Source organism: Rana temporaria, chromosome 2, assembly GCF_905171775.1.
Source record: "Rana temporaria chromosome 2, aRanTem1.1, whole genome shotgun sequence".
NCBI lineage: Eukaryota > Metazoa > Chordata > Amphibia > Anura > Ranidae > Rana > Rana temporaria.
Genome location: NC_053490.1, coordinates 17,247,252 through 17,273,964, shown reverse-complemented (window position 1 = coordinate 17,273,964; position 26,713 = coordinate 17,247,252). Strand labels below are relative to the sequence as shown.

Here is a 26,713-nt window from a genome sequence, read left to right as displayed (position 1 = left end):
AGTGCCCATACTGAAAGTAAGGGGGCGCTACATGGGTATTTGACATGTAGGACGTTCCTCGTCTGTCTTCTCATCTCGCAGTGATCTCATGAGAAAAATCTGTGGATATTTGTTGGACAGTGGAGGACCTTCTGCCAATGCAGTAACTGTATGCAAGCGTTCCAGGACAGAGATGGCTCTATGTTCCTCGGGCCCCAAAGTGATTTTGGGATTGGAGCATTGGAGCACAGGGGCACCAGCCGATAATTGGAGGGTTATTACTAAAAATACCCCATGCTCCGGCAAGTCCGGCTTATTTCACAGTGGGGTGAACATCAAGCTTCGGTTTCCACCCATGGTACATGGAACATTCCATGGTGAGATTTTGTAAAGGTTTTTTTTTTTCCACTCAACAAATTATCATCTGATAGTACTCTGCGTGTACACCTCTGATGTATGTCCCCTCGTACACCTCCTGATGCATGTCCCCATGTACACCTCCTGATGCATGTCCCCATGTACACCTCCTGATGCATGTCCCCATGTACACCTCCTGATGCATGTCCCCATGTACACCTCCTGATGCATGTCCCCATGTACACCTCCTGATGCATGTCCCCATGTACACCTCCTGATGCATGTCCCCCTCGTACACCTCCTTATGCATGTCCCCCTCGTACACCTCCTTATGCATGTCCCCATCGTACACCTCCTGGCGCACGTCCCCCTCGTACACCTCCTGATGCATGTCCCCCTCGTACACCTCCTGATGCATGTCCCCCTCGTACACCTCCTGATGCATGTCCCCCTCGTACACCTCCTGATGCATGTCCCCCTCGTACACCTCCTGGTGCATGTCCCCCTCGTACACCTCCTGGTGCATGTCCCCCTCGCACACCTCCTGGTGCATGTCCCCCTCGCACACCTCCTGGTGCATGTCCCCCTCGCACACCTCCTGGTGCATGTCCCCCTCGCACACCTCCTGGTGCATGTCCCCCTCGCACACCTCCTGTTGCATGTCCCCCTCGTACACCTCCTGTTGCATGTCCCCCTCGTACACCTCCTGATGCATGTCCCCCTCGTACACCTCCTGATGCATGTCCCCCTCGTACACCTCCTGATGCATGTCCCCCTCGTACACCTCCTGATGCATGTCCCCCTCGTACACCTCCTGATGCATGTCCCCCTCGTACACCTCCTGATGCATGTCCCCCTCGTACACCTCCTGATGCATGTCCCCCTCGTACACCTCCTGATGCATGTCCCCCTCGTACACCACCTGATGCACGTCCCCCTCGTACACCTCCTGGCGCATGTCCCCCTCGCACACCTCCTGTTGCATGTCCCCCTCGTACACCTCCTGTTGCATGTCCCCCTCGTACACCTCCTGATGCATGTCCCCCTCGTACACCTCCTGACGCATGTCCCCCTCGTACACCTCCTGATGCATGTCCCCCTCGTACACCTCCTGATGCATGTCCCCCTCGTACACCTCCTGATGCATGTCCCCCTCGTACACCTCCTGATGCATGTCCCCCTCGTACACCTCCTGATGCATGTCCCCCTCGTACACCTCCTGTTGCCTGTCCCCTCGTACACCTCCTGTTGCCTGTCCCCTCGTACACCTTCTGATGCATGTCCCCCTCGTACACCTCCTGATGCATGTCCCCCTCGTACACCTCCTGATGCATGTCCCCCTCGTACACCTCCTGATGCATGTCCCCCTCGTACACCTCCTGTTGCCTGTCCCCTCGTACACCTCCTGTTGCCTGTCCCCTCGTACACCTTCTGATGCATGTCCCCCTCGTACACCTCCTGATGCATGTCCCCCTCGCACACCTCTGATGTTGCTGGAGACCAAGAACTCAGTACAGCACTAACTACAGAATATAAACAAGAAATGTCAGATAATGTGTATCACTGACTCGGCAGATGCACAGGAAGTTGTACGTTTTCATAATTTCTGTTTTTCTGCCTTGTCTGTGTAAAGGAAGATCATGGTGTTGTGGAACTCGTTCTTACTTGTTACATGGTTGCAGACTAATACGCAGTGAAAATCTGCAACAGACGGCTGTAGGAGATCCTTCTACAAAAGATGTTATTGGCCAAATAATGTTATTAGTCTCACATGTACACTGGGGTGCTTTAGAAGATTTCAGGGTACCTCCTGCTTGTAAAAATTTTAATTGTTCATAACTTTTTTATTTTTTAAAGATTTTGCCTTTTGATTTTCCTCCTAAGGTAAACACAACCAAAGGGTGGCAAAAACGCACCCATGGGTGTCCTTTTTTCAAAGGTACAAAACATACCAAAAACGCATATGCGTTTTTACCGGGTTTATACAATGGAGCAGTGTGAAAGTGGCCTATGGTGTAATTAAATATGTTCTAACAGGTCAGAGGATCTATACAGTGGGCTACTTGAAATCAAGTGACCCATGCTAAGCGGTCCTTAAGATCAAACCCAGAACAGAGCTGAGACTGTCAATCAGCTGGAGGTCCCTCCCCATCTTTTTTTTTTTTTTTTTCCTCTCTCTCTCTCTTGGTGTCAGGAAAACTTGTCAGACCTGATTCATGCTGATGGCAGAGGAAGGAAGCAGCAGACAGAAATTACACTTGGTGCACTGGAATGAAGTGCACACTATAGCTAGGGCATGCTTTTGTTTAGATTTCATGTCTGAGGTTAACAACCACTTTAAAATCGGTGGGAAAAAAAGGGGGGTTAGAACTGCGCCATGGCACCCAGACTTATTGTGATACAAAAGTCAATACAAATGAATATCTTAAACCCTCAATGGGGGCTATAATGATAATCAGAAAAGTCTATATTCCTTCCAGCGTGAGCGTGGTCCTGCTATACACGAGATAATCCAATCACCACCGTGATTACACAGCACACTTGTTAAAAATATAAACATATACGCTAAAAACTACTAATTTATGTGATACCTTACTAAGATCAATCCAATTGTGATAATAATTCAAAATCCTGAATAGGGGATTAGTTGTGTTGCCACAGTGGGGTGAAGCACACAATATATATATATATATATATAGATGAGGAAAAAAAATTAGTGTATAAAAATTAATAAATTAATACAAAGCTAATTAATTCAGAGCATCAAATAGTACTCAATCTCAGAATACCGTCCCTATAGAGTAGATGGTAAAATATAGGGTTAAACAATGTTGATTAGCAGCAGCGTGAGAGTGTCACTGGATACAACAGCTCTGTGAAACAGGTGCCTTATAGTCAGCTTCAAATCACTTCAGTAGCTCCAACGACACAGCCTTGGTCATTAGTGATGGTGCAAAAAACAGGCTTCAGCCCCCCTCCTCAATACACCACAGCAGGTGTGGGACATGTAAGAAAAGGGGAAACACAATAGTGTAATACAGCCAGACACGACAATACCGCTGACAATGCTATGCGCCGATCCACTCACGCTCTCCCCGTCTTTGAAACAAGCCACTCAGTAACGAAAAGTGCAGATGCCTTATAGTCAGCTTCTCTCTGTGATCAATTTTTCTTTTTCTTTCCTTTCTCTTGCTTCCCCATTTGTCTTCCTTTTCCTATTATCCACCCCTACCTTTCCTTCCCACACAGTCACCACATTTTTTTTTTCACCTTTTCCATAAACCGTCTCCAGATTTCTCACCCTCTCCCTCTCTCTCTATCATGCAGCACTGCAGAGGTTTTGCTTCCCGGGGTAAAGTTCCACCGCTACGTGAATGGAGACCGCAGCGTGGTCAGATCTGCATCCCACTACTCGCTGACCCCTGACCTGGCTGAACACATAGACTTTGGTGAGTTATGGACAGGCTTCCTGGTAGAGCAGACCAAAGAGGTGGACAGGGAATGTCACAAGAACACTGTACTCCGCATACCTTGAAGGTGGCCATTTTCAGGAAGAGGGATTGGGATTAGACAGAGAACTTCTCTACATTTACCAGGATAGCACACAGGTCCACTGTATTTTGTTGTTGGCCTTGTACCACATAACCGCAGGCCTCACTGTGGCTCTTGGTGGATCCAGCAATGTCCACACCTCTGTGCCTCCCCAACATTCCCCCATCTCCTTTATAAGAAATATTGACACCCCAATCGCTGTACAGAGAGGATAGACACCCCCCCCCCATCACTGTACAGAAAGGATAGACACCCCCCATCACTGTACAGAAAGGATAGACACCCCCCCATCACTTTACAGAGAGGATAGATCCCCCCCCCATCCGTCACTGTACAGAGAGGATAGACGCCCACCCCATCACTGTACAGAGAGGATAAACGCCCCCAATCACTGTACAGAGAGGATAGACACCCCCCCGTCACTGTACAGAGAGGATAGACACCCCCCCATCACTGTACAGAGAGGATAGACACCCCCCATCACTGTACAGAGAGGATAGACACCCCCCATCACTGTACAGAGAGGATAGACACCCCCCATCACTGTACAGAGAGGATAGACACCCCCCATCACTGTACAGAGAGGATAGACACCCCCCATCACTGTACAGAGAGGATAGACACCCCCCATCACTGTACAGAGAGGATAGACGCCCACCCCATCACTGTCCAGAAAGGATAGACGCCCACCCCATCACTGTCCAGAGAGGATAGATGCCCCCCATATCACTGTACAGAGAGGATAGATGCCCCCCACATCACTGTACGGGAAGGGGTTAGAGTGCCACCTGTTGTGATGTCATGGCCTGCCCCGTTTCCTTCATTATTTTGCCCACAATCCGGATCCCACTGATGATTCTTACAATTATGGCGGGTTGATTGCATTCATATGCCACCTAAACCTTCGAGCCTTCTCACCAGATGGAGGATCAATGTTCTTAACATTTCTTATACATAGCATAGCCGGCAGTGTATATATGTATATATGTCACTCTCTCCTTAGTGGGTGGCTTACACCGATTTCCACCCGTACGGAAATCCCTGAGAAGAAGAGAGAATAAAGTGGTCGGAATAAATGAAGGTTTTCACCTGGGAGTCACCCCGTCTGTCCTGCGAGAGAGATATAACCTGACATCCAGCGACACTGGAAGCCACCCCAACAACAGCCAGGCTTGTGCTCAGGTACCCATAGCATCATGTATTCCATGTGTTTCCACAATGTGCCATATCTCTCTTCCACCAATCTATCCGCAATATACCAGTATATACCATATACCAATATACCAGCTTCCTGCCCTGTACTGTGATAAACCATACCCCCTCTTCCCCCATGTTTACCATATGTACTGTATACTACAATGTATATTTTATGTACTGTATACCCCTCTTTTATATTCAGAATGTACTGCATACCCTCATGAATCTTCCATTTACTGTACATGCCACAAGAGTGCAAATTAAAGGGGTTGTAAAGGTTTGTGTTTTTTTACCTTAACCACTTAAGCCCCGGACCATATTGCTGCCTAAAGACCCAAGGAGTTTTTACAGTTCGGGACTGCGTCGCTTTAACAGACAATTGCGCGGTCGTGCGACGTGGCTCCCAAACAAAATTGGCGTCCTTTTTTTCCCCACAAATAGAGCTTTCTTTTGGTGGTATTTGATCACCTCTGCGGTTTTTATTTTTGCGCTATAAACAAAAATAGAGCGACAATTTAAAAAAAAAAATCAATATTTTTTTCTTTTTGCTGTAATAAATATCCCCCAAAAACATATATAAAATTATTTTTTCCTCACTTTAGGTCGATACGTATTCTTCTACCTATTTTTGGTAAAAAAAAATCGCAATAATCGTATCGGTTGGTTTGCGCAAAATTTATAGCGTTTACAAAATAGGGGATAGTTTTTTTGCATTTTTATTTTTTTTTACTTTTTTTACTAGTAATGGCGGCGATCAGCGATTTTTTTCGTGACTGCGACATTATGGCGGACACTTCGGACAATTTTGACACATTTTTGGGACCATTGGCATTTTCACAGCAAAAAATGCATTTAAATTGCATTGTTTATTGTGGAAATGACAGTTGCAGTTTGGGAGTTAACCACAGGGGGCGCTGTAACATTTAGGGATCACCTAGTGTGTGTTTACTAGTGTAGGGGGGTGTGGCTGTAGGACTGACACCATCGATCGTGTCTCCCTATAAAAGGGATCACTCGATCGATGAGCCGCCACAGTGAAGCACGGGGAAGCCGTGTTTACACACGGTTCTCCCCGTTCTTCAGCTCCGGGGAGCGAGCGGACCCGACCTCCGCATGTACCGGGGGGGTCCAGATCGGACCCCCCACCCACGTCTAGCAGAGGACGTACAGGTACGTACATGTGCCTGTCCGTGCCATTCTGCTGACGTATATGTACATGAGGAGGTCGGGAAGTGGTTAAAGCGGCGTTCCGGCCACAATTTCACTTTTTAAATATAAATACCCCTGTAATACACAAGCTTAATGTATTCTAGTAAAGTTAGTCTGTAAACTAAGGTCCGTTTTGTTAGGTTGTTACAGCATTTAGACACTTTATAAAATTAGAAATTGACTGGGGCCATCTGAAGTGTGGGCATCATGAAGCCAGACTGTATGACTTCCTGGATTTCAGCCTTGCAGATCTCGCACATGCTCAGTGCTGCACAAGCAGTGTCGGATCAGGTTTCAGCACCTGTGCTGTCCAAGTCACATGATTCTTTGAGACTGGGGAGTGCACAGACTCCTGGAAAGTTACACCCACTACATTCCCAGGAGTCTGTGCGGTGTAGGTTAGGAAGCATTAAGCACCTAGGTGCAGGAAGAGGGAAGATTAACTATTCTGCCTAGCAACAACACTTTGAAGGCATCTAAAAAAAAAAAAAAAAAATTCGTAAAGGACTAATGACATTTTTTTAAAACTACTGATGTAATGTTATATTTATGGGTGGAACTCCACCTGGCAGTGTCTGGGCCCCGCCCCCCTGTTTTACTTTCCTGAGTCTGTTCACCTGCTGTGCGCGTCCCTGGTATCCTCTTCTCCACGGAGTCTCGGCGTTGATTGGATAGATTGATGGCAGCGCAGCCATTGGCTCCAGCTGCTGTCAATCAAATCCAATGGCGCTGCCACCGGGGGGCGGGACCAAGTCATACACTCGGCGGCTATGTACGCCCAGTGTATGACGCGGGAGCGTGCCCGCAAGGTAACCCCCTCAGGAGGGAGCTTCCAAGAAACAGCGTACACACGATCGGATTTATGATGGAATTCCGCTCAAGCTTGGCTTGCATAACACACGGTCACACAAAAGTTCTCTGAACTTTCGACCGTCAAGAACGCGGTGACGTACAACACTACGAAGAAGCCGAGGAAATTAAGTTCAATGTTTTCGAGAACGTGCGTCGAATTGTTTTTCCGAGCATGCGTCAGAAATTGCTACAGACAATCAAATTTTCCGATTTAAGAATTTTTTTCCGTCGGGAAAATTTGAGAACCAGCTCTCAATCTTTTGTCGATGAAAATTTCGACAGCAAAAATCCGATGGAGCCTACACACGATCGGAATTTCCATTCAAAAGCTCACATCGGATTTTTGCTGTCGGAATTTCCGATCGTGTGTGTGGGGCATTGGTCCAGTCAATGTTTTATACAATACCCTGAATGTTTTCTTTTTTTTTTTTTTTTTATCAAATACAGATAAGGGGCTGGATTCAGAAAGGACTTACGACGACGTATCTCCAGATACGCCGTCGGAAGTCCAAATGTGCGCCGTCGTATCTATACGCATATTCTGGAAATCAGATACGCTTGAATTTTAGATAATTTCAAGATATGACCGACGTAAGTCTCCTACGCCGTCGTATCTTGGGTGCATATTTACGCTGGCCGCTAGGGGCGCTTCCGTTGATTTACGCGTCGAATATGTAAGTGAGCTAGATACACCGATTCACGAACGTACTTGGGCCCGTCGCATTAAGCTACGCCGTTTACGTAAGGCGTACGTCCGGCGTAAAGTTACCCCTGCTATATGAGGCGCAAGTAATGCAAAGGTATGGACGTCGGAACAAGCGTCGGATTTTACGTCGTTTACGTATGTCGTACGTGAATGAGGCTGGGTGTAGGTTACGTTCACGTCGTTGCCATTGAGCTGTCGTATCCTACGGCGTAAATTCAACGTGATTCTGAGCATGCGCCGTTCGTTCGCCGCTTCATTTACATGGGGCCACAATTCATTTCAATACAACACGCCCCCTACCAGCCTACGTTGAATTAGGCGGGCTTACGCCGGCCCATTTACGCTACGCCGCCGTAACTAAGGGAGCAAGTGCTTTGTGAATACTGTACTTGCCTCTCTCTGTTACGTCGGCACAGAGATACGCCGATCTCTGTGAATCTGGCCCGAGTTTTTTCTAATAGCACAATCTTTTCTGATTGACACGTAACTCTTCTTCTTCTCCATCTTCAGTTCCTGGAGCAATACTTCAGCCAAGGCGACCTGGCAGAGTTCATGAAGTTATTCGGAGGAAGTTTTGATCACCGCTCAGAGGTGGACCATGTGGTGGGTCAGCAGGGTGCAGGCAGGGCCGGTCTTGAGGCCAGTCTGGATGTGGAGTACATCATGAGCACGGGAGCCAACATCTCCACCTGGGTATTTACCAATCCTGGTAAGAACATGGTATACATGTGAAGGGGGGGAGCAGGGCCGCCATCAGGGGGGTACAGGCAGTACACCTGTAAAGGGGGCCCGAAGGGGCCCGGATGGCAACCCCCTTTAATCACTTAAGCCCCGGACCAATATGCAGCTAAATGCCCAGAGGTGTTTTTACAATTTGGCACTGCGCTGCTTTAACTGGTAATTGCGCGGTCATGCAATGTTGTACCGAAACAAAATTTGCGTCCTTTTTTCCCCACAAATAGAGCTTTCTTTTGGTGGTATTTGATCACCTCTGCGTTTTTTTTATTTTTTGCGCTATAAACAAAAATAGAGCGACAATTTTGAAAAAAATGCAATATTTTTTACTTTTTTCTAATAAATATCCTCCAAAAATATATAAAAAAACATTTTTTTTCCTCAGTTTTAGACCGATGCATATTCTTCCACATATTTTTGGTAAAAAAAATTGCAATAAGCGTTTATCGGTTGGTTTGCGCAAAATGTATAGCGTTTACAAAATAGGGGATAGTTTTATTGCATTTTTATAAAAAAAAATTTTTTTACTACTAATGGCGGCGATCATCGATTTTTTTCGTGACTGCGACATTACGGCGGACACTTCGGACAATTTTGACACATTTTTGGGACCATTGTCATTTTCACAGCAAAAAATGCATTTAAATTGCATTGTTTACTGTGAAAATGACAGTTGCAGTTTGGGAGTTAACCACAGGGGGGTGCTGAAGGAGTTAGGGTTCACCTAGTGTGTGTTTACAACTGTAGGGGGGTGTGGCTGTAGGTGTGACGTCATCGATTGTGTCTCCCTATAAAAGGGATGACGCGATCGATGCAGCCGCCACAGTGAAGCACGGGGAAGCCGTGTTTACATACGGCTCTCCCCGTTCTTCAGCTCCGGGGAGCGATCGCGAGGGGGTGGCCAGAAACGAATAGCCGCCCCCTCATCCCGGATCGCTCCCACACAATTAACGACCGCCGCATGTACCAGGGGGGTCCCGATCGGACCCCCGACCCACATCTAGGCAGCAACGTGCAGGCATGTCGTTCTACCTGTCCGTGCCATTCTGCCGACGTATATGTACATGCGGCGGTCGTTTTTTTTTCTTTATCGTACATCACGGGACACAGAGCGGCATTCATTACTATATGGGTTATATGGAGTACCTTCAGGTGTAGACACTGGCAATCTCAAACAGGAAATGCCCCTCCCTATATAACCCCCTCCCATAGGAGGAGTACCTCAGTTTTTCCGCCAGTGTCTTAGGTGTTAGTCATGGTTTAGCTTGCCTCCACATCCTTGGGATTAGGTGAGCTAACCGGTTCTGTCCAAAAAAGCCTCAGCGCTAAAGTGGTCAGTAACCGGACCCCAAACCCTTGGGGTATAGCCCATAATGCTTTTCTTTTTAGAGAGCTGGACCCTGGGCCCAGAACTTAGAAACCTTTGGGTGCCTAATGTTTCTGTTGCCAGAGTGCTATATGGGCCCAGGACAGTGGATCCTTCATAGGAACCCAGGGCCTGAAGGTCTAGACATCCCCACCGAGATGGGGGAAGATTGGGCCTCTTGCTTGGCAAAGTCCTGCGGCATGGAGCAGGTAAGTGAGGGGAAAACTTGCGGAACTTGGTTCTTAGCAGGTTTTTTCTGGGGGGTCACAGGGGACATGCCTAAAGTTATGCACTGCATCTGGCAAACTAGTCACATATCATAAAGATAGGATGGCTCTATATGTATTATTCCCCATAAGATGTGACCTCCCTTGTAGTGTTGGAAAAGCATTGAGTGGGGCCTGTGTGATATAAAAGTATATGTGTGTGTCAGAGAGCTGTGCTTACCTGCAAGCCTCCAGGCGATGCTCCATTCAGTCTTCCTCCTCACGGCCTGCAAAGCAGGCAAAACGCTGACCTCCTCATGGTTCCAGGCTGCAGGCTGCAGTTTGCTGGAGCAGAGAGGTCCCTTCCTCCCAACCCCACCCCCCCCCCTGTCGGGAGGGGCATTTCCTGTTTGAGATTGCTGGGGGGGAAGGGCGGGTCAGTGGCTTAAGGAAGGGGCGGCCCTTCCTTGTTTGTTCCATATAGCTCATTCAATACTTTGGAACTGAGGAGGAAAGACCAGAACGGCAAGCACGGGGCGCCGAGGACACACAGTGGCCAGAAAGAATATTGCAGTCTTCAGAAAGACTGTTTTCAAGCCTAGGAATAGGCTGTTTCTTTTCCATCTCATAGTTTTTCTTGCAATACTACTCAGGGGGACAGAATGTTTTTTCTTTCCTAGATTTGAAAAAAAAAAAAAAAAAAAGTGTCATCTAGGGGAGAGGAAGCATTTTTTTATCCCCCAAACAGGTGTTTGGGCATTTAACTATTTATAAGTCCCAGGTACCAATAAGTAGCAGGTGTACCTCGGTATTGTACCATGGCATCAAAAAACAAGGGTACAAGAGGTGGGGATTCCCCCAGAGAGTCTGAGGTCTCGGACAAAGCTATGCCGCTGCTTTCCCCACAGGGAGCCTTGGGGCCATCGGGATCTGGGGCTGGAGCTGACGCGGGTCAGTCCAACCCTAAGATGGTCACGGAGGAGGTATTACTCACCTCTTTAAAAGAGATGCAGAAAAGCATGGGTAAAATGATAGCCGCAGCTATGCGGGGCAGTAAGCGGAATAGATCTCCGTCGCCCGAGCGCGGACCCTCAGAAGAGGAGGTCCTTTCCTCAGGGGAATTGGACGACCTCTTGGACAAGGACCAAGTAGGTTCAGGGATCGAGGATCCGGATACAGAGGAGTCTGGGGCAGTCTCCCTGAGGGAGAGCTGGTGGATTCAAGGATTGTCGGACTTGGTCCATAGGGCATTCAACTTGCCAGTACCAGATCTCCAGGTATCGACGGTTTCAGCTTTGGGCTCACTGAGGGCGCCTCAAAGCAATGCTGTGTTTCCGATCCATCCTCTATTAGAGGGAGTTTTGTTCCAAGATTGGAACAAGCCAGATAAGATCTTCTTACCACCTAAGAAGTTCTCTGTCCTATATTCTATGGAAGAAAAATTTTCCAAAAGATGGGCTACTCCTGCAGTGGACGCAGCCATCTCATGTGTTAACAAATCGTTAACATGCCCTGTAGAAAACATACAGGTGTTCAAGGATCCAGTTGATAAGCGCTTGGAAGCACTACTTAAGAACTCCTTCACTACTGCAGGGGCAGTAGTACAGCCAGCTGTGGCTGCGATTGGGGTCGCTCAAGCATTATCGGATCAATTTAAGCAGATGCTTAAACTTATTCCTGCCCAGCAGGCAGAAGAATTTTCGGATGTCCCTAAGGCCATATGTTTTACGGTAGACGCAATCAAGGATTCTATCCAGCAAGCGTCACGTTTATCGTTATCCCTTATCCATATGAGAAGACTCTTATGGTTAAAAAGCTGGGAGGCTGAGCCCCCATGCAAGAAGCTCCTGGTAGGGTTCCCCTTCCATGGAGGACGACTCTTCGGAGAAGACCTAGATAAATACATTCAGACCATTTCAAACGGCAAGAGTACTCTCTTGCCAACTAAGAAGAAGGTTCAGGGGCCTGCGTTTAAACGACAGTATTCCCCTGGGCAGGGGCCCTCTAATGCCAAGCAGTATCGACGGCCTCCTGCAAAAGCAAACTTCGGCTTCAACAGCAAATCACAAGGACAGGCTGTTAGAGGCAAAAGGCAGTGGTTTCGCAAACCAGCAAAACCAGCCCCCAAGCCAACCTTATGAAGGGGCGCCCCCACCCACGAAGGTGGGGGGAAGGCTGCGACTCTTTTCAGAGATTTGGGAAGCCAGCATTCCCGACGAGTGGGTACGGTCTTCCGTGGCCACAGGCTACAAATTAGATTTCCTAAGGTTTCCTCCTCCTCATTTCCAGAAGTCGAGGATTCCAAACGATCCGGAAAAGGGAGCCGCATTAAGATCGGCATTAGATCATCTACTTTCCCAGGAAGTAATAGTAGAGGTACCAGTCCTGGAACAGGGGCTGGGTTTCTACTCCAACCTATTCATCATCCCAAAATCCAATGGAGATGTCAGGCCAATTTTGGACCTAAAGATGGTAAATGCATATCTAAAGATCCGCTCATTTCGGATGGAATCCGTGCGGTCAGCAGCTGCCACACTCCAGAAGGACGACTTCATGGCGTCCATAGACATAAAGGATGCCTACCTTCATGTTCCAATTTATCAGCCACATCAAAGATATCTACGCTTCATGGTGGCTTCGCGTCACTTCCAATTCGTGGCGCTTCCCTTCGGGTTGGCTACGGCCCCCCGGGTGTTCACGAAGGTCCTAGCTCCGATCCTAGCCAAGCTAAGGATCCAAGGGGTCACGATCCTAGCATACCTGGACGACCTCCTAGTCATAGACCACTCGTCTCCCGGCTTGGAGCGAGCAGTGGCCCTCACGGTCCAATACCTCGAGAGGTTCGGCTGGGTCCTAAATCGAGAAAAGTCAGCTTTCCAGCCCACAAGGCAGTTGGAATATCTCGGCATGAGATTAGACACAGAACAACAAGGAGTGTTCCTACCTCTGAGGAAGGTAAAAGCCATCAAGGAATTAATCCTACTGGTTCTAAGCACTCGCATCCTACAGGCAGCCATCCTGTCAGCATGGAGCAGAAGGCCACAGGCCTTGGATATCCCGTTGCCGCTCTTATCAAGAGTCCGACAAAGTCTGTGTTGGTGGTTAGACCCTCAGAATCTACTGAAGGGGAAGTCTTTCAGCCCAGTGGCTTGGAAGATAGTGACCACAGATGCCAGCCTGACGGGCTGGGGAGCAATTTTGGATGGTTGCACTCGCCAAGGTACTTGGGCAAAGCCAGAGAAGCAGTTGCCCATCAACATCTTGGAGCTCAGAGCTGCTCGACTAGCCCTCAGGGCTTGGACGTCAAAATTGCAGGGGTTCCCGGTGAGAATTCAATCAGACAATGCCACGGCCGTGGCATACATAAATCACCAAGGGGGAACCAGGAGTCAAGCCGCTCAGAGAGAGGTGAGCTTGATTCTCCTATGGGCAGAGGCGCATGTGCCCTGCATATCGGCAATATTCATTCCAGGAGTGGACAACTTTCAGGCGGACTTCTTAAGCCGCCAGACTCTATGGCCGGGGGAATGGTCTCTGCATCCACAAGTCTTTCAAGCACTCTGCCAAAGATGGGGAGTGCCGGACGTGGATATCATGGCATCGAGACTCAACAAGAAACTAGACAGGTTCATATCCCGCTCAAGGGATCCGATGGCCTGCGGAACCGATGCGTTGGTTTGCCCTTGGCATCAGTTCAAACTTCTTTATGCGTTTCCCCCGCTCCAGTTACTACCCCGCCTGCTGCGCAGGATCCGGGTGGAACACATACCAGTCATCCTGGTAGCTCCAGCATGGCCCAGAAGGGCATGGTACTCACTAATCTTAAGGATGGTAGTGGGAGACCCTTGGACTCTTCCTCTACGGCCAGACCTGCTATCGCAAGGTCCGATCCTCCACCCTGCCTTACGGCATCTAAATTTGACGGCCTGGAAGCTGAATCCCTGATTCTCAGGGGTAGAGGTCTGTCTCAGAAAGTAATCTCTACCCTAATCAGAGCCAGGAAACCGGTCTCTAGGGTGATTTATTACAGGGTCTGGAAGGCCTATGTAGGCTGGTGTGAGTCCAAGCGATGGCTTTCTCGCAAATTTACCATCGATAGAGTATTAAGTTTTCTCCAGCTAGGAGTGGATAAAGGATTGGCATTAAGCACAATCAAAGGACAGATTTCTGCTCTGTCAGTGTGGTTTCAGCGGCCGCTGGCCACCCACTCGCTGGTTAAGACCTTCCTTCAAGGGGTCTTACGTATTAGACCTCCAGTTAAATCCCCGCTTTGTCCGTGGGATTTAAATCTTGTTCTGTCAAGTTTACAGAAACAACCGTTTGAGCCGTTGGCTGATATTCCTTTGGTTCTACTGACAAGGAAGTTAGTATTTTTGGTTGCCATAGTTTCCGCAAGAAGAGTTTCGGAGCTGGCAGCCTTATCCTGTAAGGAACCATATCTTGTTTTTCATAAGGACAGGGTCCTTCTCCGCCCTCATCCTTCCTTCCTTCCGAAGGTCATATCCAGTTTTCATTTGAACCAGGATTTGGTATTACCATCCTTCTTCCCTAAACCTACTTCCAGAAAGGAAGGGTTGCTGCATACCTTGGATATTGTCAGGGCCATGAAGGCCTATCTTAAAGCTACAAAGAAGATCCGGAAGACAGATGTGCTGTTCATTCTACCGGATGGGCCCAAGAAGGGGCAGGCAGCTGCAAAGTCCACCATTTCTAGGTGGATTAAGCAATTAATCACTCAGGCCTACGGCTTGAAAGGGTTGCCTCCTCCAGTATCATTAAAGGCTCATTCTACTAGAGCCATGGGCGCCTCCTGGGCAGCACACCACCAGATCTCTATGGCTCAAGTTTGCAAGGCGGCAACCTGGTCTTCTGTCCACACGTTTACAAAATTCTACAAGTTGGACGTAAGAAGGAATACTGATACTGCCTTCGGGCAGGCAGTGCTGCAGGCTGCAGTTTGAGACCCTCGGATTCCGGGGGCTCCTCTTTTTTGAGTTAAATTTAAAATTTAAAATTATTTTTCTCAACTAAGTTGGATTTATTATGATTTGAGTATATCTCTAAATTAAATCCTTTTGTCTTGGAGATGTTCTCCCTCCCCTCATTGTAAGCATTGCTTTGGGACATCCCATATAGTAATGAATGCCGCTCTGTGTCCCGTGATGTACGATAAAGAAAAAGAGATTTTTAATACAGCTTACCTGTAAAATCTTTTTCTTGGAGTACATCACGGGACACAGAGCTCCCACCCCTCTTATGGGGACCATTTTGGGAGGCATACTGCTTGCTACAAAACTGAGGTACTCCTCCTATGGGAGGGGGTTATATAGGGAGGGGCATTTCCTGTTTGAGATTGCCAGTGTCTACACCTGAAGGTACTCCATATAACCCATATAGTAATGAATGCCGCTCTGTGTCCCGTGATGTACTCCAAGAAAAAGATTTTACAGGTAAGCTGTATTAAAAATCTCTTTTTTTGTTTTTTTTAGAGGTCCGGAGATCCCCAGGGCCCTGAATGACAACCCCCCTTTTTTTTATAAAAAAAAATCTTTTTTTTTTATATTTTTTTTTTCTTTTTTTTTTTTTTATATAATAATTATTATTCTTATTCTTATTATTATTATTATTATTATTATTAAAGGGCCCACAGCTCCCCAGGGCCTGGATGGCAACCCCCCTTTTTTTATAAAAAAAAAGTTATATTTTATTTCTTTTTTTTTTCTTTTTATTAAAGGGCCCAGAGGTTTTATTTTAAATTTTTATTAAAGGGCCCAGAGGTCCCAGATGGCAACCCTCCATTTTTTTGTAATTTCTTTTTGTAAAAAAAATATATATATATATATATATATATATATATATATATATATATTAAAAAAATAATAAAAAGGAGTTGCGCTAAAAACCTTATGGGTATAATAACCATAAGATCAATCAAATGTGTAGTCCCACAGTGATGTGAACACGCCAAAAATAATAAGGAATGTCCAATATAGAAATAAAACCCAATCTGTTGATGTTGCTGGGACAATGGTTGGATTGATCGAAGTTCAAGCTGACCCTTACCAGAAATGTAGATCCAGAAGGATCAAGCTGGGCAAAAGGTAGTAACCAATACGTGGTCCAGACCAGATATACTTCAGCCAAGAAGCTCCACCATCATTAAGTCACAGCAAAACATGAGAAAAAAAGAAAAAAGCACAATAGTGCAAAATCAAATGGCAAAGGACATGAACACTCTGACTTTCCCCCGTGAGGACTTGACAAACGATGTGAAGTGAAGTAGGAGGCCACCACCATAGGTTGCTATAATAAATAGCCCAATTTTTTTTTCCAAAAAAATTTTTTTCTCAGTTTAGGCCGATACGTATTCTTCTACATATTTTTGGTAAAAAAAAAAAAAAAAATTCGCAATAAGCGCTTAGAAAATATGGGACAGAATTATTATTATTATTATTATTATTTTTTATTTATTTTTTTACTAGTAATGGCGGCGATCTGCGATTTTTTTTTTTTTATTGGGACTGCGACATTATGGCGGACACATCGGACACTTTTGACACATTTTTGGCGCCATTCACATTTATACAGCGATCAGTGCGATAAATATGCACTAATTACTGTATAAATGGGACTGGCATTCAAGGGGTTAACACTAGGGGGTGAGGAAGGGGTTAAATGCGTGCCTGTATTGTGTTCTCACTGTGTGTGGAGGGGGGGTGACTGGGGGAGGTGACCGATCTATGTCCCTATGTACAAGAGACACAGATCGGTCTCCTCTCTCCCCTGACAGGACGTGGAGCTCTGTGTTTACACACAGAGCTCCACGTCTTGTCCCTGTAGCCGCCGATCCCGAGTGCCTGGCGGACATCGCGACCGCCAGGCACGCGCATCGGCATCTCGGGGACACGCCGGGCGTGCGCGCGCCGCCGCCGGCGCGCTCGCGCGCCCCCCAGTGGCCGGAGGAATCCAGGACGTCAATTGACGTCCTGTTGGATATTCAGAGCCACCGTGAGGCCGTCATTTGACGATGGCCCGGGGCTCAAGTGGTTAATGATGGTGGAGCTTCTTGGCTGAAGTATATCTGGTCTGGACCACGTATTGGTTACTACCTTTTGCCCAGCTTGATCCTTCTGGATCTACATTTCTGGTAAGGGTCAGCTTGAACTTCGATCAATCCAACAATTGTCCCAGCAACATCAACAGATTGGGTTTTATTTCTATATTGGACATTCCTTATTATTTTTGGCGTGTTCACATCACTGTGGGACTACACATTTGATTGATCTTATGGTTATTATACCCATAAGGTTTTTAGCACAACTCCTTCTTTTTATTATTTGTTTTTGTGTTGTATAACATTTAGAGTTTGCTGCTTAATATTAGGTTATTTTGGTATGCGCATTTTTTTCACTTTTTCACCCCATAATTCCTGATGGCGGCCCTGGGGGGGAGTCAGAGGTGTGAACATCCTTGTGAGAAATCTAGAGTTGGGACACAAGCTCAGTTCACTAGGCTTTAACACAAGGATAAAAGCCTTTACTTTAGCCATGTGACTGTAATTTTCCATTCTCATTGGAGAAGGCACTTTTCTTATTCTGGTGTGTTAGCTTCGTGAAGTGAGCCTATTGTATGAGTTCAGATTTTTCCAGCCCCACCGAGAAATGTGTTTAAAGTGATTCTAAAGGCTGAAGTGTTTTATTTGTTTGTTCTTTACCTTCATGCATTCTATGTGCAGCAGCCCCCCTCCCCCCCCCCCCAATCCTTACCTGAGCCCTCTCCAATTCAGCAATGTTCACAATCGCTTTGGCTGTACAGGGACTCTCCCTCCTCATTGGCTCACTGGCTGTGATTGCTGTCTCAGCCAATGAGGAGAGAGCAGGGGGGAAGCCTAGCCACAGCTCTGTGTCTTATGAATGCATAGAGAGAGAGAGAGAGAGACTTGTAAAGCGCAACACATGCGAACTGAATCGCCTCTGGGCGCTGTATCCATTTCATGGGTAAGGAACCCCTTGACTTCAGAAGAGATAGAGTAGCAGCTCAGGAGCGAGCATGCAGCGGTGCCCCCAGGGCAAGCAGCTTTCTCTAGGGGCACTGCTTGAGGGTGAGGAGTCGGGAGCCCCGGTGATCTGCCGTGCTGGTTCCAGCTATCGTGGAAGTTCCAGCGCATGCGCAAGCTGATGTGCTGAGATGGTTCCAGCTATGGGGAAAGTTCCTTCAAGGACTGTGCAGGCGCAAATTTGCTGACGGAAATCCCCGAACCGCGGCCGGCATCCAGGGCGACGTGGATTTCGAGGTAAGTGGCCAGTCGGCCTCACGTCTTCGCTGCGCTCGGACGGCTCGCTCGGCCTCCTGGCTCTTTTTTTTAACATCCTCCAATCCACGGGGATGTTAAAGAATGAGCCTGGATGCCGGGCGAGGTTCGGAGATTTCCGTCGGCAAGTTTGCGCCTGCGCAGTCAGTGAAGGAACTTCCCCGTTAGGGGAATATTGAGGACAAGTCACTGGCAGGGGACCCAAAAAAGAAGAGGATCAGAGCTGCTCTGTGCAAAACTTGCACAGAGCGGGTAAGTAGAACATGTTTGTTTTACAAGAAAAACACAAAGCTTTAATATCACTTTTAAGTAGTAAATACAAGATGGTTGAACTCTTTCTAAATCAAGACAATCCCGTTTCTTTTGATTTTTTTTCACAGGCCGCCATGAATCGCAGGAACCGTTCCTAGAATGGATGTTGTTGCTGAGTAACATGTCGTCCATCCCGTGGGTTCATACCATCAGCTATGGCGATGATGAAGACAGTCTATCGGTTGCCTACATGCAGAGAATCAACACCGAATTCATGAAAGCCGGCGCTCGGGGCCTCACTATACTCTTTGCTTCAGGTAAACCCAAATACACTGAGGCAGGGTTGGGGGTCGGCGTTAAATCAGCAAAAACCACCATATGAGGCCTTTCATTGGATAAATGAAATGTGATCAGGGGGAGGGCTGGGCTGGGGGGCAGGGTGGAAATTGCCTCCCAGGCCGCCCTAACTTATGTTAAAAATGCTCCCTACCATTTTTTTTTTTTATTCTGGTCTTGGAAGTCGGGCTGACCACTAGCTGTTGCATTCCAGGAGTTGTAGTCCACGCTCAAGCTCCCGGTGGGTGGAAAACAGAGCAGCGTAGAGGAAACTACAACTCCCTGGGACTGGATTCTTGGAAGCAGGCAGAGGCAGGGCATGCCAGGGAGTCGGGCTGCAGGGCTGGGCGCCGGCTGCAACTTGACCCCAGGACCAGAAGCATTACCCCCCCCCCAGGAGGCCGTGGCGTGCAAGGACCTGATGAGCTGAATTGAGAGACCCTGACACCCATAGCTGACCCCCATCTCCCCCCCCCCCATACACCCCATGTAACCTGTCCCAGTGATCAGGTTGCATTGATGGGCACTGGTGAGGCTGCATTGAAAAACCAGATGGACCATGGATGGTTAGCTGATTCAGCCGTTCAATGGGCCACTTCACTGGTCCCCCAGGCTTAAGGCTGCCAGCCCTCCCCTGAATGTGATTGGTGACTGTAGCGAATGTAGAACTCTGTAGGCCGAGATGGGCATCTACCTTTAGCCTAAGTTCACATTGATGCGATTTGGCATGCGATTTGGAACTGTCAAATCGCATGACAAGTCGCACCGGTGTAAACGGGGGGCTTAGGCCCAGACAGGCAACTATTTGAACAATACTCTTCTTCTGCTTCAGCTTCCTCCCCCCAGGCGAAGGGCCTGGAGGCAAATACTGGACCTCTCTGAAGCTACCCCTTCCCCAGACAGAAGTCTGAGTGTGGTGGATTGGGTACGTCACACACGCTTCTTCCCATGTAGAGCTTGGGAGGCACGGACCCTTCTACAAGGTCTCTTCACATTATTATAGTCTTCCCCAGCCCCTCGTAACTGGCATACACCTCAGTGATTGAATGAGCTAGAATAAATATAACTCCATTCATTGTATCGCTTCTCGGCCTTTTGGCTAAGATCAAGTGTAGTATCTGTTCTAATCAGTTGCCAATGGGTGGTGCTAAGCTGACTGTCCCCGGTACCCTGTGAGAGGAGGAAAGGGATGGCAGTTGGCGGACGCTAAGCCTGTTGGCGTGGAGGTGGAAGCCTTCTGATCGGGACAGAGAGGCATGAGGTCGAAGCCAAGAGGCCGGGTCCCTGGCCGTTGGCCTGGATTTGGTGGTATCTGTCCCAGTCAGTTGTTCTGGAGGGAACCCTTGCTTCTCCTTTAACCGGGAAGGAGCGGGTAGTACTTCCAGAATGTGATTAGGTGGGAGAGATAGGGATTGTGGGTAGTGCCTGCTTAGGTGGGTTCTCCCCGACCTCTTCTCCCACCTTCCTGGCTGGGAAGGGTGCTGCCGGTCCGGACCGGGGGCTAGGGACCGCTGAAAAGCCTGTGGAGATTGTGCCCCTGGAGTGGCAGTCCAGGGGTGCCATACATTGCATGAGTGTTTGAGGGGCACTCATCGTGTGGCACCTTCAGGTCACTGATCTCCACAACACACTTTTCACACCTGCCTCTAGGGCCGGGCCTTTTGGCTAGGACCAGAGGAATTTTTGTTTCCTGGCCGGAGGGCCGGCCAATGTATTGCACATTGGTCACTTTACCTCACTCTCCCATCTTCCTTCTCCCCACTTTCCTTTTTTATTTTACCCCCGTGTTTGTTTGTTTTGTCACTTTTTTTGTTTGGTGCTTGGCACTTTATGTGTGGCGAGTAGGGTGCTGGTCCTCGGGCCTGCCTCTGAAAGTCTTGGGAGTTGGTGGACCCGGCCTTCTGGCTAAGTTCGCCGGCTCTCATGGGGTCTCCCTTCGGGGGAGCCTCACCGAGGAGGGTTCTGTTTCGGCATCCCTCCGAGGATGTTGGGTCCTTGTGGCTTCAGCTGCCTGGACCAAGATGGGTCCATATGGCTTCGGCTGTATGGACCACAGTAACTCTTTTCCCTGTCAGGAGCCCCGGGGGATCAGAGCCGCACTCCAGTAACTTAAAAAAGACGTGCCCTTTATTGGGTACAGGAAAAAATACACTACAGGTATCAGCACACAGTGGGATAAACAGCTGACGCATTTCGCATTGAGTGTCAATGCTTAATCATAGCTATGATTAAGCATTGACACTCAATGCGAAACGCGTCAGCTGTTTATCCCACTGTGTGCTGATACCTGTAGTGTATTTTTACCTGTACCCAATAAAGGGCACGTCTTACTGGAGTGCGGCTGTCCATATCCTTGTTGTTTTTGCACATCCTGTGCATTGCCAGCACCCATCTGCTTCTGAGTGGACATCAATTACCCTAGTGAGCTCACCTGGAGCGGCAGCTCTCTTACCTGTATACACAAAGGAGGTTTTTACAGGTAAATAACATGCATACATTAACTGTACTGTATAATATCATGGGACAATTGTTGTTGAAATGAAAGGTCTGGAGACAGGGTCTCTTTAACTCTTGTGGTTAATGTTCCAGGTGATGATGGCGCCGGCTGCATGGAAGTCATTAAAGGCAAAAACGCTTTCCGCCCAAGTTTTCCAGCCTCCAGGTGAGAAAGTAAAAGTGGGCCTCTCTGTATGAATATTTGCTCACCCAACCAACTACCTCCTTCCTTTTATTTCCAAGCTGTAGATGGCTTGCAATGGCTAACGGCCATAGACTTGCTGAGCAGAAATTATACTGCTTACTTGTATTCACTGCATTACAACAGCTTTGTTACTCAGGACTACATTACAGTATATGGTCATTAGTACGTGGGCAGCCCCTCCAAATGATGGACACCGGGTGTTTCCAGTGAAAGCTACAGTTAATACTACATCATGGAAAGATATGTTACACAATTGTACTCTTCCAGCCTTGTGGTAACAGTTTGAAGGTTCTTTTTTGTTCCAGTATGACTGTGCCCATGACTTTCACCCATTTGGTGTGGAGGAACTTGAGTGTCCTGCACAGAGCCCTGACCTCAACCCTACTGAGCACTTTTGGGGTGAGTTGGATTGCGAGCAGGGGTGGACCGACAACTCATGGGGCCCCCGGGCAATAGAAGATTATGGGACCCCTGGGCTTACAGATGGCCACCACGCCAGGAGGCAGTGCATAGGCAGGGCAGCTAAAATCTCGGGATTTTCACATCAAAAGCATGTCGGTTTCGGACATATCAGGGACAGATGTAAAAAAAACATATAGCTAGATTCAGGTAGCCTGGCGCATCTTTGAGGCGGCGTAGCGTATCGTATTTACGCTACACTGCCGTAAATCAGAGAGGCAAGTGCTGTATTCACAAAGCACTTGCCTCCTAAGTTACGGCGGCGTAGCGTAAATGGGGCCTGCGTAAGCGCGCCTAATTCAAATGAGGATGAGGGGGCGTGTTTTATGTAAATGGGTGGTGCCCCGACGTGATTGACGTTTTTTATGAACTGCGCATGCGCCGTCCGTGTACATATCCCAGTGTGCATTGCTCCAAAGTATGCCGCAAGGACGTATTGGTTTCGCCGTGAACGTAAATTACGTTCAGCCCCATTCACGGACGACTTACGCAAACGACGTAAAATTTTCAAATTTCGATGCAGGAACGACGGCCATACTTGACATTGGCTAGGCCAATTAGGGGGCAGCTTTATCTTTACGCCGGCGTACCTCTTACGGAAACGGCGTATCTTTACTGCGACGGGCGCACGTACGTTCGTGAATCGGCGTATCCAGTCATTTACATATTCTACGCCGAACTCAACGGAAGCGCCACCTAGCGGCCAGCGGAAAAATTGCACCCTAAGATACGACGGCGTAGGAGACTTACGCCGCTCGTATCTTAGCCTAATTTAAGCGTATCTGGTTTCCAGAATACGCTTAAATTTGCGATGGCGTAGATTACGAGTTACGACGGCGTATCTACTGATACGCCGGCGTAACTCTTTATGAATCTGGCTAATAGATTTTTACATACTGTCCCTGATTTTACTGAGCCTGGCAACCCTGATGGGGCCCTTGGGCAGTGCCGGAGTGACTCAATGGCCAGTCCACCCCTGATTGCGAGCCAGGTCTTCTCATCCAACATCAATACCTGACCTCATCAATGGGCCCAAATTTCCATAGTGACCCTCCAAAATCTTGAGGAAAGCCTTCTAAAGTGGGAGCTGTTATAGCCACAATGAGTCGGGGGGGGGGGGGGGGGGAGGGGTGGCAACTCCGTATTATTAGTCACGGTTCTAGAATAGGATGCCCGACAAACTAGTAGAGTGAAAGCTTGGTTTACGAGTAATGTGGTTTACGAGCGTTTTGAAAGACTAGCAACTTTTTTTTTTTTTAAATGTACTTGATCTGCGAGCGCTGTCTTTATATACAAGCGTTATTTTTTTTATGTAAAAAAAAAAAAAGTACACTCACAATGTGGAGTCTGCTGCTCATCCATGTAAAGCCACTGGGCTAGATTCAGGTACATTTGCGCTTTTTTTACAGAGGCGCAGGGCAACGTTTTTGCCCTGCGCCCCTGCAAATTTACTGCGCTGCCCTTGATTCACGGAGCAGTAGCTCCGTAAATTGCGTGGGCGCGCCGGCAAAATGCCAGGCGTAAGCGCGCGCAATTTAAATGATCCCTTAGGGGGCGGGAATCATTTAAATTAGGCGCGTTCCCGCGCCGATCGTAGAGCGCATGCTCCGTCGGGAAACTTTCCAGACGTGCATTGCGGCAAATGACGTCGCAAGGACGTCATTTGCTTCAAAGTGAACGTGAATGGTGTCCAGCGCCATTCACGAATCACTTACGCAAACTACGTAAATTAGAAATTTCGCAACGCGGGAACGACGGGTATACGTAACATTGGCTATTAGCAGGGGCAGCCTTACGCGAAAAACGCCGTACGGAAACAACGTAAACTGCGTACGCAGGGTTCGTGTAACGTTGTGAATCGGCGTTAGTATGCAATTTGCATACTATACACTGAGCACAACGGGAACGCCACCTAGCGGCCATCGCAAGAATGCAGCCTAAGATATGCGGGCATAAGAGCCTTATGCCGCGCATATCTTAGGCTGCAGTCGGCGTAACGAGGTTCCTGAATCAGGAGCATTCGTTACGCCGGGGCAAGTAAGCAATTGCGTTGTGTAACTATGGTTACACAGGCGCAATTGCTTCTTGAATCCAGGCCACTGTGTATATGTACAATTTCATATATAAACAAGGCATGAAAGTATACAAAACATAAAAAGCAATTCATGTATTCTACAGAGATGGTCTAGCAGCACAATCTGATTGCCCATGTGTCCTTCCATATTCTGAAGTTGTTGAGCACAAACAATGGCTACATCCTATAAAACGTGGCTACATTCTGTAATGCTCGATGCGTTTCGTAGTAAAATCCACTTTTTCAGATGTATCTGAAGAATGTATCAATAAAAAAAATATATATATTGATAAATACACCCTCACATTTGTGTAAATATTGTATTCTATTTTTTTCATGTGACAACACTGAAGAAATGACACTTTGCTACAATGTTGTGTAGTGAGTGTACAGCTTGTATAACAGTGTACATTTTCTGTCCCCTGAAAATAACTCAACACACAGCCATTAATGTCTAAACAGCTGGCAACAAAAGTGAGTACACCCCTAAGGCCTCATTCACACGAACTGACCGTTCGGGTCCGCCTGTCAGTTTTGACGGCGGACCTAAACGGCCGCTCCATGCAGCCCTATGGAGCGTCGGATGTCAGCGGAGACATGTCTGCCCCCATCTGTCTGTGGCGGATTGGATCAGGTAAGATTTGATGAAAAACGGACATGCTGTCCGTTTTCATCAGATCGCGCCATAGGAGACAGCGGTGCCCGACAAGCCCCCCCGCTCAGTGAGCAGGGAGGAGCTTGTCATCCGTCGGCTCAGCGGAGATCTGCGGACTGATCTCCCGCTGAGCTGACGGGAGCAGGCGGACTTCGTAGGAACGGAGTCCGCCTCGTGTGAATGAGGCCTAAGTGAAAATGTCAAATTTGGGCTCAAAGTGTCAATATTTTGTGTGGCCACAATTATTTTCCAGCACTGCCTTTAATCCTCTTGGGCATGGAGTTCACCAGAGCTTCACAGGTTGTCACCGGAGTCCTCTTCCCCTCCCCCATGATGATATCACAGAACTGGCGGATATTAGAGACCTTGCGCTCCTTCACCTTCAGTTTGAGGATGTCCCACAGATGCTTAATAGGGCTTAGGTCTGGAGACATGCTTGGCCAGTCCCTCACCTTTACCCTCAGCTTCTTTATCAAAGCAGTGGTCATTTTGGAGGTGTGTTTGGTGTCGTTATCATGTTGGAATACTGCCCCGCGGCCCAGTCTCTGAAGGGAGGGGATCATGCTCTGCTTCAGTATGTCTCTGTACATTAGTGGTGCAATGGATCACAGTTGATCCGTGATCCGAACTGGTCACCCCCTTCGGATCGGCACAGACTGTGATCCGCGGATTGCTGCGGCTCCGGAGCTAGGCCGAAGCCGCGGCCTTTCCTAATGTTATGGGCGCGGCTTCGGCCTACCTCCGGAGCCGCGGCCATAACATTAGGAAAGGCCGCGGCAATCTTGGTACACCCGGCGGCGGCCCTCCTCTCTGTTTACACCCACAGAGGAGGAGGAGCCCGCACTCATGGGACACACCGCTGGGAGTCATACTACTGGGGGTCTCTGGCTGTACTACCTCTGGGGGGGGTCTGGCTGTACTACCTCCTGGGGGGGGTCTGGCTGTACTACCTCTGAGGGGGGGGTCTGGCTGTACTACCTCTGGGGGGGGGTCTGGCTGTACTACCTCTGGGGGGGGGGGGTCTGGCTGTACTACCTCTGGGGGGGGGGGTCTGGCTGTACTACCTCTGGGGGGGGGGGTCTGGCTGTACAACCTCTGAGGGGGGGGTCTGGCTGTACTACCTCTGAGGGGGGGTCTGGCTGTACTACCTCTGAGGGGGGGTCTGGCTGTACTACCTCTGAGGGGGGGTCTGGCTGTACTACCTCTGAGGGGGGGGGGTCTGGCTGTACTACCTCTGAGGGGGGGGGTCTGGCTGTACTACCTCTGGGGGGGGGGTCTGGCTGTACTACCTCTGGGGGGGGGTCTGGCTGTACTACCTCTGGGGGGGGAGTCTGGCTGTACTACCTCTGAGGGGGGGCGGGTCTGGCTGTACTACCTCTGGGGGGGGGGTCTGGCTGTACTACCTCTGGGGAGGGGGGTCTGGCTGTACTCCCTCTGGGGGAGGGGGGTCTGGCTGTACTCCCTCTGGGGGAGGGGGGTCTGGCTGTACTCCCTCTGGGGGAGGGGGGTCTGGCTGTACTCCCTCTGGGGGAGGGGGGTCTGGCTGTACTCCCTCTGGGGGGGGGTCTGGCTGTACTCCCTCTGGGGGGGGGGGTCTGGCTGTACTACCTGGGGGGGGGGGAGATTACAGTGGGGGGGGGAGTGTGGAGATTACAGTGGGGGGGGTGAGATGTGGATATTACAGTGGGGGAGAATTTTTTTTTTTTTTTGCCGATCCGAAAAATGATCCGATCCGTGACTCCTGATCCGAGAAACGATCCGAACCG

The 26,713-nt window shown here is 48.6% G+C and overlaps 1 protein-coding gene and 1 pseudogene across 1 annotated transcript in view; both read left to right on the top strand.

The window, feature by feature from the left end:
• The window catches only part of TPP1 (tripeptidyl peptidase 1), a 75,523-nt gene that overhangs the window by 40,539 nt on the left and 8,271 nt on the right, over positions 1–26,713 (top strand). The window contains exons 5-9 of the mRNA XM_040339916.1: positions 3,664–3,785; positions 4,892–5,070; positions 8,363–8,561; positions 18,851–19,039; positions 21,648–21,720. Coding sequence (XP_040195850.1) covers positions 3,664–3,785; positions 4,892–5,070; positions 8,363–8,561; positions 18,851–19,039; positions 21,648–21,720 — 762 coding nt within the window. The remainder of the gene's footprint in view (positions 1–3,663; positions 3,786–4,891; positions 5,071–8,362; positions 8,562–18,850; positions 19,040–21,647; positions 21,721–26,713) is intronic.
• LOC120929930 lies at positions 20,138–20,268 on the top strand (annotated as a pseudogene).